A 13,775-nucleotide genomic window follows, 5' to 3' on the forward strand; every position below is an offset into this window, starting at 1 on the left:
TGCTGGGACTTCGGCTAGGGATTGCTCAAGGTCGGTGTAGAATCCCTCCTTGGCCTCATCTGTTGCCTGAAGAGTAGCAGCGTAAGTACTGATGACAGTGACATTCCTTTGCTTGTTAGGGTGAGCCGGGCAGGCATGAAGGTCTCACTTATCCCACAGGGGGAGTCACTGAGGTGCCAGACAAACTTGTTTTTGATGGCGAATCCCACCCTATGGAGGTGTCATTCCTTCCGGGAGACCCTTCCAGAAAAAGGTGTATCCGCTGTCTTGCTCCTTCATTTGGCCCACTCCGGCATGTCGTGTCTCACTTAGAGCAGCAAGGTTTGTGTCGAGGCACCAAGATTCCTGCGCTAAGATGGCGATGTGGCGCTCAGGTCTGTCACTTTAGGGGTTCCCAATCTTCATTTGGTGAGTGGAAGATCCCTGCGTGTTGTTTTTTTAACATGGGGTGGTCGTTGCATGCTGGCCACCACATGGCCTCGACAGGGGACCTTGGTCCAATGGCAAGAGGGTTCCAAGACGATTGGCGGCCAGGTTCTAGAACATAGAACAAAATACAGCACAAAAGGAGGCCATTCAGCCCATCGCGTCTGCACCGGCCGAATAAGCTGTCCACCCAAACTAATCCCAACTTCGAGCAGCTGGTCCATAGCCCCGCAAGTTACAGCACCTAGGGCATGCCCAGGTACGTTTTAAGGGAACTGAGGGTTTCTGCCTCTACCACCAATCCTGGCAGTGAATTCCAGACACCAACACCCTCTGGGTGAAAACGTTTCTCCTTATGTCCCCTCTAATTCTTCTACCAATCACCTTAAATCTGTGTCCCCTGGTAACCGACCTCTCCAACAGGGGAAACAGGTCCTTCCTGTCTAATCTATCTAGGCCCCTCAGACACATCAGTCAAGTCACCCCTCAGCCTCCTCAATTCCAGGGAAAACAACCCCCAACCTATCCAATCTTTCCTCACAGCTGCAACCCGCAAACCCTGGCAACATTCTTGTAAATCTACTTTGCACTATCTCCAGAGCAACATTCTGTAATGTGGTGACCAGAATTGCACGCAATATTCTGCTGTGGCCTAACCAGTGCTCTACACAGCTCCAGCATCACATCCCTGCTTTTGTACTCTATACCTCAGCCAATAAAGGAAAGCATTCCATGTGCCTTCTTCACCACTCTATCTACCCGTCACCTTCAGGGACCAGTGGACATGCACTCCAAGGTCTCTCACTTCTTCTACCCCTCTCAGTATCCTCCCGTTTATTGTATCTTCCCTCGCTTTGTTTGCCCTCCCCAAATGCACCACCTCACACTTCTCAGGATTGAATTCCATTTGTTACTTTTCCGCACACTCAACCAAACCATTGATATCTTTCTGGAGTCCACAACTTTCCTCCTCACTATTAACTACACGGCCAATTTTTGTGTCATCAGCAAATTTCCCAATCATGCCTCCCACATTTAAGTCCAAATCATTAATATATACCACAAACAGCAAGGGACCCAACACTGAGCCCTGTAGAACACCACTGGAAACCACTTTCCATTCACAAAAACATCTGTCGACTACTACCCTTTGTTTCCTGTCCCTGAACCAATTCTGGATCCAACCTGCCACCTTCCCCTGTATCCCACGGGCTTTCATTTTACTGACCAGTCTGTCATGCGGGACCTTGTCAAATGCCTTCCTAAAATCCATGTAAACCACATCCACTGCACTACCCTCATCAATCCTCCTTGTTACTTCCTCAAAAAACTCAATCAAGTTAGTAAGACATGACCTTCCCCTAACAAATCTATCTGATTAACCCTGATTAATCAATGCCTTACTAAGTGACGGTTTATCCTGTCCCTCAGAATAGATTCTAACAACTTACCCACCACCAGGGCTAGACTGTCTGGCCTATAATTACCTGGCTTATCCTTCACACCCTTTTTAAACAATAATACAATGTTTGCAGACCCCCAATCATCTGGTACCTCGCCTGTATCTAGTGAGGATTTGAAGATGATCCTCAGTGCATCCGTTATTTCCTCCGTGGCTTCCTTTAACAGCCTGGGATGCAAAACATCTGGTCCTGGTGATTTATCGACTTTCAGGGATGTCAGACCCTCAAAAACTTCCTCTCTCATTATGCACATGGTCTTGGGAGTAATCTGGAGATTATTACCCTTGTCCCGTTTGCTAATCTCTTTCCCAACTCCCTAAACTCAGCCTGCAGGACCCTATCCCTCTTTCTTGCTATATCGTTGATACCAATGTGAACCACGACCTCCGGCTGTGCACCCTCGCCCTACAGAATGCTCTGTAGCTGCTCGGTGATATCTTTGACCCTTGCACCAGGGAGGCAACATACCATCCTAGAATCATGTCTGTGAACACAAAAATGCCTATCTGTTCCTCTAACCATAGAATCCCCTACCACTATTGCTCTCTTGTCCTTTATCCTCCCTCCCAGCACAGATGAGTCACCCATGATGTTCCAGTCACGACTCTCACTGCACTTTACAGAGGAACCCTCCTTCCCATCGGTACTCAGAACTGAATACCGGTTAGAAAGTGGGATGCCCTCCGGGCACTCCTGCGCTGCCTGCCCTGACCTTCTTCTCCATCTGGCAGCTATCTAGTCCCTCTCTGACTTAGGCACCGGGTTGGCTATCTCCTGAAACGTGCTATCCACGAAGCCCTCCAACTCGCGGATGTGCCACAGTGACTCCAGCCGCGCTCGAACTCCGAAACACGAAGCTCAAGCTTCTGCATCCGAAGACACTTCCTGCAGATGTGTTCCTCAAGGTCACATGGTACATCCACAATTTCCCACATACCACATTCCACTTGGCCCTGCCATTACTTAGCTTTACAATGAAATTTAGCTAGTGTAATAACTTACCAGTTATTTGCAATCAGATTTATCCCTTGTACCATTGAGGCTGAAAAGACAGAAAGAAGAGAGCAAAGAGCACCTACCCACCTCCCCCACCCACACCCAAGCCAGGGAAATCCCCCACACTCAACTCACAGCCTCACTCTGTGCAAACAGCCCTATTACAGCTAGTAATCACTAATAAATTACAGGTAGCTATCCTAGGGCTTTATTTTAAAGAACTTTTTTTTTTACCCTGCTCTATCTAAGCTATCCACAGGCAACAACAGCTGTCACCCACTGCCCAATCAGCCCGCAGAATTTCAGTGATGTCACAGTTAGTTTTTTTTTCCCACTTATCAAACAGTGTGTGGGCCGACACAGCCAGAGAGCCTGCCGCTAACTGTCACTGCCCCGGACCTCAGGTAAGTGAGGGCCTCGAGCCCCGCTCTTTATTGATACAGCTCCGCTCCAGTCCCGGTTCCTCCCAGGTCCGCCACTGACTGCCACTGCCCCGGACTTCAGGTAAGTGAAGACTGTGAGACATTAGCACAGTCCGTGCATGGTCATATGCAGGTGAGTATGTGTCCATGGTGATAGTGGTTAGTTACGTTCTCTTGCATTTCCCTCCCCCTGCAGTACCCTCCCTCCTACATTTACCCAATTGAACCCTCCCCCCACCCCAGCCTCCACCCTAGACTTCCTTACCCTCTAACAGGACCCCAGTCCTGGCCCCAGCCCTCTCCCAAGTTTTCCCCACCCCAAGTCGTTTGCTCTCAGCGAGGCCCTGGCTATCATCAGGTGGGTGATATTTTGGCCAGGAACAGACTGAAGCTGAAAAACCTGTATATCCAGTGGCCAGTCACAGGCTCAGCAGGAGGTCTCTCAGTCAGAGCAGTGGTGTGTTACAGTCAAGTGAGGAGGGGTCGAAGGGCTTCCCTCTTTTCCCTCTCCTTGTTTGACCACAACAGGTTTAATTCTTTCTTAAAGTGGATGTACTGGCCAATTCAGTAGATGTTTGATCACTTACTTGCTATGGTCATTACAAGAACCAGTTGGACAAATTTTCTTGAGTTTAGCAAAGAAAGAGGTTAACTTTATTGTACCTAAATCGAACTGATGAAAATAATAAATTATGCGCCAACTTTGATTCACACACACACTAGAGGTTTGCACACACAAAAAAAGGTTGGAGAGTGGTGAAAGGCAAATTGGTTGAGTTAGAACCATAAAAAAGGGTATGCAGTCTGTGGCGTTTGGTGATTCGGCTGGCTTCTAGCTTCTAGAATTTGGTTGTCCTGAGGCTTTCAGTTTGAAAAGGTAGATGACTGGTTCGGTGGGTTTCTTGGAGACAGCGATGTGGATGATTTCCTCCAACGGGGTTTCTGATTGTCGCCAGAATATGCAATGCTGGTCAGTCAACAGGCAGAGTTTGAAGCTTGTAAGGTGAAATGGAGAGAGAGAGACTGGGGGACACCCGCTTGGGTCTGCATGTGTCAGAGTCCAAAAGCTTCTCATTGCTGCTGCAGGGGGAAAAAAAACTCACAGTCATTCAAGCATAGTAGTTAGCAGCATTTCTTCTTTCTAAAAGAAAGAGAACAAATAGTTCCCTTAAACGTCCTGTGTCTTGGTTCTTGCTGGGCTGCTGTATCTCTAAATGAAATAAAATAAATAAGCAGACATTTCCTCTCTACCTCACAGGCCTTGCAATGTAGGATACAGTGTTGCAAACTAGGTGTCCATCCTACGCGGCCAGCAATGTCATCTGTTCTCTCTTAAATTTCTTCAAAAAATATAAATTCAGATCTCCAGTCAGTGAATTAAAGAAAATTATCATTCAACAAATCAAGTTGGCGTGACAGGTGAAAGAAGGACAGTAGGCTGATCAAAGATAGTTTAAATATCGCAAAAGGGCAGATCAGAGACAGAAATTGGGTCTTACAGTATAACCAGTTTAGTTCAGAACAGAAGTGCTTTCTTGATGACGAGAGAAGTCCAGGAATTTGAAGCCAAGTTTGAGAGAAAATCCACATCCAGGTCTTATCCAGATCTTTACCAGAGCTCATAAGGTCAGGTCGGGGGATGAGTTTTGAACCATCAGACAGAAGCCGTTGAAACTTGGGCTAAAATGCTCCCACTGTTCGAATCAAGGGAATTTAAACAGCAGAAGAGAGGATTTAGGGGGGGAGAAAGAGCAACGGATAGCAGCAGATGGCCACGGATAGACACGCACAGTGAGGAGATCCCTTGGAAGCCGAATGGCCAGGAGCCATCTTGAATTTTCAGGAACACGTGTGAAGCATGCATAGAATGAAAGCTATGCTGCCACATGAAATGTGATTGAGCAGACCACTGGCATGCTTAAGCAACACTTCCATGATGCCAACAAGATGCCATGGCACTATTTCAAAGAAAAGCAGGGGAGTGCTCCCCAGTGTCCTGGCCAATATTTATCCCTCAATCTACTGCACAAAAACAGATTTATCTGGTCATTATCACATTGCTGTTTGTGGGAGCTTGCTGTGTGCATACTGGCTGCCATGTTTCCTGCATTACAACAGTGACTATACTTCAAAAAGTACTTAATTCCCGTAAAGCACTTTGAGACTTCTGATGGTCATGAAAGGCACTATATAAATGCAAGTTTTTTCCGCTGCCTGGATCATTCTGGAGAAGTCCTGCAGTACTTGTCAGAGTGGGTGTCAAGATTTATCATCATGGTCAACCTGGCCATCATGAAGAGACAGCCCTTGTCACTAACAATATGTGCAGCTGAGGAGCAGGAGCATGAAAAGGAGAAGGCATTGGAGGAAGACAGGAGGCAACCTCAATGGCCCTTTTGTGCCTGGGCTGCCATTGAAGAACCCTCTGAATGCGATACCAGTAACCACAACCCCATTCTTTCTACAGAAACAGCCAGGTAGTTAAACATCTGCATTGTGAAGCGATTTTAAATTCAGGCTAAATCTAAACATTATTCTGCTGGAAATGTGGATTCTCTTTAAGAGCCAAGAATCAATAGGTGGAATGTTATGAGAGCTGCAGCGTTCCCGACGGTGGGTCCGGAAGTTGTCATAACTTCGGCTTCTGCTGCAAATCCCGTTTCCCGTGCAATTTTGTATTTAAATTAGCGATGTAGTGACGGGCACAGGGAACACGTGGGATCATGCAGCAGGGGTGGCCTTTTATTAGCAGAACCCACCATCGCTGCCATGATCGCCACAGATATAAAACATTCCATGCTTGCAGCCTCAAGGATCAGCAGCCTTCCTTCCATGTAAGTATCTTTAGACTAACTTAAATTGAAGCTTTTATTTAAATCTAAATGTTTTTGCCTCCCTTATTTTGTGAAATTTACCACCAGCATCATATCATTTATTTTCCCTACAGAAAGTGGCAGCCAGCAGACACAGTCCGGCCCCACTGTTCAGTGATGCCTCTCTGCAGGTTCTCCTCCAGGCCATCTGGGAAAGGCGGGAGGTTCACTTTGTAGGCCCTGAAAAGTTGGTCAAGTAATGCTTTATACCCAGCATGCTCTAAGGCAGCAAAATATAAGCGCAGAACTTGCTGAATCACATAGAATCACAGAATAATACAGTGCAGAAGAGGCCGTTCGGCCCATCGAGTCTGCACTGATGCATTAAAGACACCTGACCTGTCTACCGAATCCCATTTGCCAGTACTTGGCCCATAGCCTTGAATGCTATGACGTGCCAAGTGCTCATCCAGGTACTTTATAAAGGATGTGAGGCAACCCGCCTCTACCACCCTCCCAGGCAGTGCATTCCAGACTGTCACCACCCTCTGGGTAAAAAAGGTCTTCCTCAAATCTCCCTTAAACCTCCTGCCCCTCACCTTAAACTTGTGTCCCCTCGTAACTGACCCTTCAACTAAGGGGAACAGCTGCTCCCTATCCACCCTGTCCATGCCCCTCATAATCTTGTACACTTCGATCAGGTCACCCCTCAGTCTTCTCTGCTCCAGCGAAAACAACCCAAGCCTATCCAACCTCTCTTCATAGCTTAAGTGTTCCATCCCAGGCACCATCCTGGTGAATCGCCTCTGCACCCCCTTCAGTGCAATCACATCCTTCCTATAATGCGGCAACCAGAATTGCACACAGTACTCCAGCTGTGGCCTTACCAAAGTTCTATACAACTCCAACATGACCTCCCTGCTTTTGGAACCTATGCCTCAATTGATAAAGGCAAGTGTCCCATATGCCTTTTTCACTACCCTATTAACCTGCCCTTCTGCCTTCAGAGACCTATGGACAAACACGCCAAGGTCCCTTTGTTCCTTGGAACTTCCCTGTGTCAGGCCATTCATTGAATATCTCCGTGTCACATTACTCCTTCCAAACCTCACACTTTTCAGGGTTAAATTCCATCTGCCACTTTTCTGCCCATTTGACCATCCCGTCTATATCTTCCTGTGGCCCAAGACACTCAAACTCACTGTTAACCACTCGGCCAATCTTTGTGTCATCCGCGAACTTACTGATCCTACCCCCCACATAGTCATCTATGTTGTTTATATAAATGACAAACAATAGGAGACCCAGCACAGTACGCCACTGGCTTCCAGTCACTAAAACAGCCGTCTGTCATCACTCTCTGTCTCCTACAGCTAAGCCAATGTTGAATTTTATCAAGAAATGCTGGATTCACTCAGCAGGTCTGGCAGCATCTGTGGAAAGAGAAGCAGAGTTAACGTTTCGGGTCAGTGACCCTTCTTCGGAACTGACAAATATTAGAAAAGTCACAGATTATAAACAAGTGAGGTGGGGGTTGGGCAACAGATAACAAAGGAGAAGGTGCAGATTGGACCAGGCCACATAGCTGACCAAAAGGTCACGGAGCAAAGGCAAACAATATGTTAATGGTGTGTTGAAAGACAAAGCATCAGTGCAGATTAGGTGTGAATATACTGAATATTGAACATCAGCAAGTGCAAACCTGAAGAAAAACAACCTGAAAAAAACAGTGGGTAAGCAAACTGAACAAACTAAGATGAAATGAAATAAATGCAAAAAAAGATTGTAAAAAATGTAAACAGGAATGCAAAAAAAAGGAAGAAAAAATAACAAAAAATGACTAAAAATGAAAGTAAAGTGGGGGGCTGTCATGCTCTGAAATTATTGAACTCAATGTTCAGTCCGGCAGGCTGTGGTGTGCCTAATCGGTAGATGAGATGCTGTTCCTCGAGCTTGCGTTGATGTTCACTGGAACACTGCAGCAATCCCAGGACAGAGATGTGAGCATGAGAGCAGGGGGGAGTGTTGAAATGGCAAGCAACCGGAAGCTCAGGGTCCTGCTTGCGGACTGAGCGGAGATGTTCCGCAAAGCGGTCACCCAGTCTGCGCTTAGTCTCCCCAATGTAGAGGAGACCACACTGTGAGCAGCGAATACAGTATACTACATTGAAAGAAGTACAAGTAAATCGCTGCTTCACCTGAAAGGAGTGTTTGGGGCCTGGGATAGTGAGGAGAGAGGAGGTAAATGGGCAGGTATTACACCTCCTGCGATTGCAAGGGAAGGTGCCCTGGGACGGGGACGAGGTGGTGGGGGTAATGGAGGAGTGGACCAGGGTGTCGCGGAGGGAACGATCCCTTCGGAATGCTGACAGGGGAAGGGAGGGGAAGATGCGACTGGTAGTGGCATCACACTGGAGGTGGCGAAAATGGCGGAGGATGATCCTTTGGATATGGAGGCTCCTTTTTCCTCAACCGAGGATTTCCCCCCACTGTGGTTGACAGGGCCCTCAACCGTGTCCGACCCATTCCCCGCACCTCTACCCTCACCCCTTCCCCTCCCTCCCAGAACCGTGACAGGGTTCCCCTTGTCCTCACTTTTCATCCCACCAGCCTCCATATCCAAAGGATCATCCTCCGCCATTTTCGCCACCTCCTTCAAAGAACATATAAGGGTTAACACGTGAGGGTATTCTCGACGAGAACCCAGGAACAACTCTTAAAGGCAGGACCCTGAGTCTGGAGGCTCAGTGATCAACCGTGACAAGAGACTGATCACCTCTGTGTTGACGGGTAGTATCTTGTACAAAAAGTGAGACTTGTACTTATTTGGTGTCTAAATAAAACTGTTGTAAGCATTTGTATGCTTTAAGTGATTTTAGTACTAATAAAGTGAAGTTATGCCAGACTTTGGTTTTAGTGTATCTTTGTCTGTCACATCAGTTGATACCCTACAGAGAAAAAGGGTCAACAACTTCCCTGCAGATGGAGTGTGAAGACCCTCCTGCCTCACCAAGGTGGCCTGGACAGAGGTAGCTGAGGAGGTCTCGAACCATGGGTCACTAGTAGAACATGGGTGCACTGCTGCAAGCGCATCAATGACTTGTTCAGATCAGCAAGGGTAATTGGTTCTGGCGAAGCTGCTGTATTGTTTTGTTCCATGGCTCCGTGCCTTTAAGCCAGAGGGTACACAAGGAATGCAGTGGAATGCATGAGCAGCCTTTGTGCCATTCAATAAATGATGTTGTGCCACGATGAAGATTGGCATTGTTTATGTGATTGGATGTGTCGTGTGAAAGCAAAGGCAAAATGTGTGATGTTGATGCATGTATGCAATGGTTGTGATGCATCATTTGCAATGTCATTAAATCTGCACTGTCTGCTGCAGGATAAACGAAGCCACAACCAGCGTGAGCAGGCTAAGACGGGAAAAGGGGTCCCTAACATAAGGCTGCTGACCATGGCTGAGGAGGAGGCCTCTACGATCATGAGAGAGGAGGGAGGCAGGGTGAGTGGAAATGGCGAGGCAGGATCCACAAGGTGTAAGGATGAAGTGTCACCTTTGCTTTTGCAGCTTTAAGTGGAAACTGAAGGAAATTGTGTGAACTCATGTTAAACACATGCTTAAAGTGCCTCTGTTTGTGTCTCCAGTGCAGGTGCCCGCACTTGAGTAGCAGAACACCAGGAAATGTGGAATCCTCCTCTGGGAAGGAAGAAGAAGCCAATGCCACAGAGGGCGCACCGTCACCTGTCTCTTCTTCCACCTCCGCCAGTGTCGATACATCCACACAGTCTATGGGGGGGTTTAAGATTAGAATCTGGGTCACAAGCTGGTGTGCACGACACAGACATGTCCCAGCAGCTGAGGGAGCTGACAATCGGAGGACTGCTGGGGACCAGGCCCCTGCTCAGTTCCACACTCATGTTGATCCTCTGTTTGTTGCTATGAGAAGTCTGCTGAATGTACAGCAAGGCCATGTGGAAAATATGTTGGAGATGCCTGAGGTCATATATGGCTTTGCGCGTATCATGGAGGAGTCCACGCAAGCCATGACATCTGCCATGTCCCAGGCATTTGAGCATATGGCTTCCTCAATCAAGACTCTGGTGAGCTCCGTGGGTTGTCTGGTTGAGCACTCGAGCTATATGCGATCTGACTTGCTCTCCATTGCTGTTGCTGTGGGCTCCATGCAGCAGAGTCTAAGCAAGAGGGGGACAAGGAACCTGGACTGCCCTCCAGTTTCTCCTTCCCCTCAGGAAGACAGGCAGTTGCTATGTGCACACAAATGGAGGAGAGATGTGTGCCAGCTGCCCCAGGGCCTTCCTCTCAGGACACCCCCAGGGTAAGCGGCGTCATCTCGTCCTCCCCCACCCCCACACCCCCCCGACATTGACCACCTTACCTCCAGCAGGCGAGCAGACGGGAGATACTCCAACCATTGCTGCAAACTCCCATTAGGATGGAGCCATCAAGGCCTAGATCCTCCAGAAGACGCCTGCCATGGTCATCCACAGCAACGGGGCAGCACACTGAGTAGACTGCCTCCACCTCAGCTGCTAATGTCGGGGTAGTACCTAGATATAGTGGGAGAAAAAGGAAATTCAAAGAGTTTTGATTACGAACGTGGCACGGGTTCTGTACAAATTGTGACAATTGAAAAGATTTAATACATTTTTATTTCTTGCAAAATTGGATCCACTCTCGGTATTGTTTTGCTTGGTTACAGAAGGATGCAAAGAAGTTTTTTGGAGGCCTATGGCAGGAATGCAACGATGCTTGCAAAGCAGCTCAAGAAATGTCCAGCGTCCATATCTCATTGGAATTTGAGCTTTCATTCTTCAATGATGGCTGTTTTCCTATTGATGATTATTAACTTTTTCCAATACTGTCATGCCTTACTTTTGCTTTCTACGGTCATAACTTAATGCTGCTTGCAGTGGTGTGTAGTCGCACTCATCGTAGCCCATGGATGATTTCAAATGCCAATCACATGAAAGTGCAGCAATGTTTCATTAAGATTGCAGAGATGTATAAGACCTCATGGGAATTTCTGTGGGGAATTGTTATGTTTCTCCTCCCAACGTTCCTTGATGATGTGACTTATTGTTGGCTGAAGCGTGCATAAATGAGGTTTTCCCTAATGTACCTTGCAATGTCTCTTCATGGCCCTCATATCGATAACAGCATCATTGTCATTGTCCTCTTCCTCCTCACCCTCTTGATCATCATCCTCATCTGGGGAGGACTGGTGTTCCTCTTGTTCCCCTGCCTGCAGAATGTAGCTGCATCTAATTGCAAGGTTGTGCAAGGCACAGCAGACAACAATTATTCATATCATCCTCTGTAGCATGTACTGAAGACCCCTCCAGACCGATCAAGGCAATCGAATCCCATTTTCAGCATGCCAATGGTGTGTTCAATGATGGCTCTGGTGGATACGTGAGCAGCATTGTATCTCCCTTCAGCAGCGCTTTAGGGATGACATACTGGTGTCATCAACCATGTACAAAGGGGTAACCCTTGTCACCTAGAATCCATCCATCCACTTCAGCTGGTTCCTTGAAAACTGCTGGCAGCTGGGAGTTGCTCAAAAGGTAGGAGTCATGACAGCTCTCGGGGAAACGTGCGCAAACATGCATGGTTCTTTTGCTGTGGTCACAAACCAGCTGTATGTTTAAAGAGTGGAAGCTTTTGCGATTTACAAAGACAGCAGGCAGGTCCCAGGGAGCTCTCATAGCCACATGAGTACAGTCGATCACCCCTTGCATTCTAGGAAAGCCAGCGATGGCACCAAAGGCCATAGACCTTGCTGCCTGGCTGTCCTCATCTACATGTAAGTAGATGAAGTCATTGGCACATCGAAAAGGGCATTGGTTAACTCTTTGATGCATCTGTGGGTCGCAGACTGCGAGATGCCAGATATGTCATCTGTGGATCCCTGCAAGGAGTCACTGGAGAAAATATTGAGTGCAGCAGTCACCTTGAGGACAACTGGCATGGGATTCCCATCGAAGCTCAGCAGATGTGGATCATGCTGCAGCATCCTAAAAATATCTGTGACCATTTCACATGACATCTTTAGACGTCAGAGGCATTGCCTTTTTGGCATTTGTAGGTAATTTGACCTTGTCCTGGGGATGCGATGATGTGCCAGCATTCGTCTTTGGTAAGGCCATTCCTGGATGTTATCATTCGGAGCATCGTCACCTTTCTGTTCTGTCTGTTGCTGCCGCTCAGGCATCATGAGTTGAGGAAATAGAGCCCTCCTTAGTCGGTCTCTTTGTTTTTCCTGTGGTACTAGACAAATTGGGTGTATAAGACCCATGTTGCTGTCGCTTTTCTCAACACTAAATAAGCAGGGCGTGGCAATTCAGCCCTCTGTTGGCAGTGAGCTGAAACATTGAGACAATGATCAGCTCCCTTATATCTGCCTTCAAATTGTAGCCAGGTGGAAGACACACCCATTGTTGTTTGTCTCCTCCCACTCGCCTTGCAATTCTTGAGTGTCCACATGTTTTTCATTATTGTTGGAGAAAATGGTGCACGTGGAATTCAGGGCAAGTCTCCCCATCTTCCAACTCCCTCCTGCAACTTTACAGCTTGAACCCATCACACTTGACCCACCCAATGTTACTGTTACTCATCCCTCCATTACCATTGAGCCTCCCACCATAACCGTGCACTGTGCAATCATCAATGTATTCATGCCATCCCTACCCCCCTTTTCCTACTCCCATTACTATCGACATGCCGACTCCTACCCTTGAACCTTCTCACATTGAACTGACCATTGCTGCCGAGTCCCGTTCCCCTCCATATGAAGACTGTCGAATACTCACCCATTCGTCTTGACCTTCCCCTCCACAGAATCCATTTGCCCCCATTAACTGTGACTGTTCCCTCTGCTAGCCAGTACCCTCAGTTTGCCCCACAGCTCCCCAACATCGACAGCACTCAACCCTTCTTTGGACACTTGTTAAATATCTTCACACAGTACTGATCTAATCCACCCACCACCCCTGCAGCCAACAAATTGCATGGTCACTATCAACATCAACCATTCAACAAGCTAGATGCACCACTCCACCCTCCCTTGCTCCTGCATGTACCTGATCAGCCCCACCCTTCCCTCCCGACTACTTTCCACTGCTCCTCCATGCATCTGAACAACATCACCCTTCCCTCCGCGACTACCCTCCCTGCTCCTCCATATAGCCCCTGCCCATGCCATCGCCGCCATGCCCTGAGATGATTCACCCTTGCTGGTGCCGAGCCTGGAGGAAAACATCCATTCCAATGCTGGCATTAGTTTAGCGGCTGAGTTAAAGAGAGAAGAGCACAGTGCTGAGACTCAACTGCACAAATCCAACTGTTGCACGTCACGTTGAAACATTCGGGAACCAGGTGGCATGGAAATATCGTTCGCCATTCACTTAATCTGGCAGGTAGGACTAAATTGTAACTATGTGTAAGGTAATGAGTATTCATGTTATTTAAATGAATGCAAATCTGCAATTCGCCACCATGCTGGAGGAACCATGGAATGTTGCAAACCCGCTGTCGACTTAATTCCTCTAAAGTATCTCGCCATCGGGAATCCGGAAAAAAATACCTCCCACCTAATTATATCATCATACACGCCACCAAATCCGGCGTG

General features: G+C 47.7%; 1 protein-coding gene across 1 annotated transcript; it reads left to right on the forward strand.

Annotated features, from left to right (window-relative positions):
• The first annotated feature begins 677 nt into the window (after window positions 1-677).
• Window positions 678-11,225, forward strand: LOC137354965 (uncharacterized). The gene is made up of 4 exons (XM_068020357.1): window positions 678-685; window positions 3,145-3,289; window positions 9,506-9,625; window positions 9,769-11,225. Exons 1-4 carry the CDS (start codon window positions 678-680, stop codon window positions 10,462-10,464), a joined length of 969 nt encoding a protein of 322 aa, XP_067876458.1. The 3' UTR covers window positions 10,465-11,225.
• Window positions 11,226-13,775: the final 2,550 nt, after the last annotated feature.

Source organism: Heterodontus francisci, chromosome 1 (genome assembly GCF_036365525.1).
Source record: "Heterodontus francisci isolate sHetFra1 chromosome 1, sHetFra1.hap1, whole genome shotgun sequence".
NCBI lineage: Eukaryota > Metazoa > Chordata > Chondrichthyes > Heterodontiformes > Heterodontidae > Heterodontus > Heterodontus francisci.

Excerpts from the sequence above, each read along its gene's own strand:
- LOC137354965 (XM_068020357.1), top strand. Across the intron at positions 3,290-9,505 it reads GTCACTGCCCCGGACCTCAG|GATAAACGAAGCCACAACCA; the intron begins GTAAGTGAGGGC and ends TGTCTGCTGCAG. Across the intron at positions 9,626-9,768 it reads TGAGAGAGGAGGGAGGCAGG|TGCAGGTGCCCGCACTTGAG; the intron begins GTGAGTGGAAAT and ends TTGTGTCTCCAG.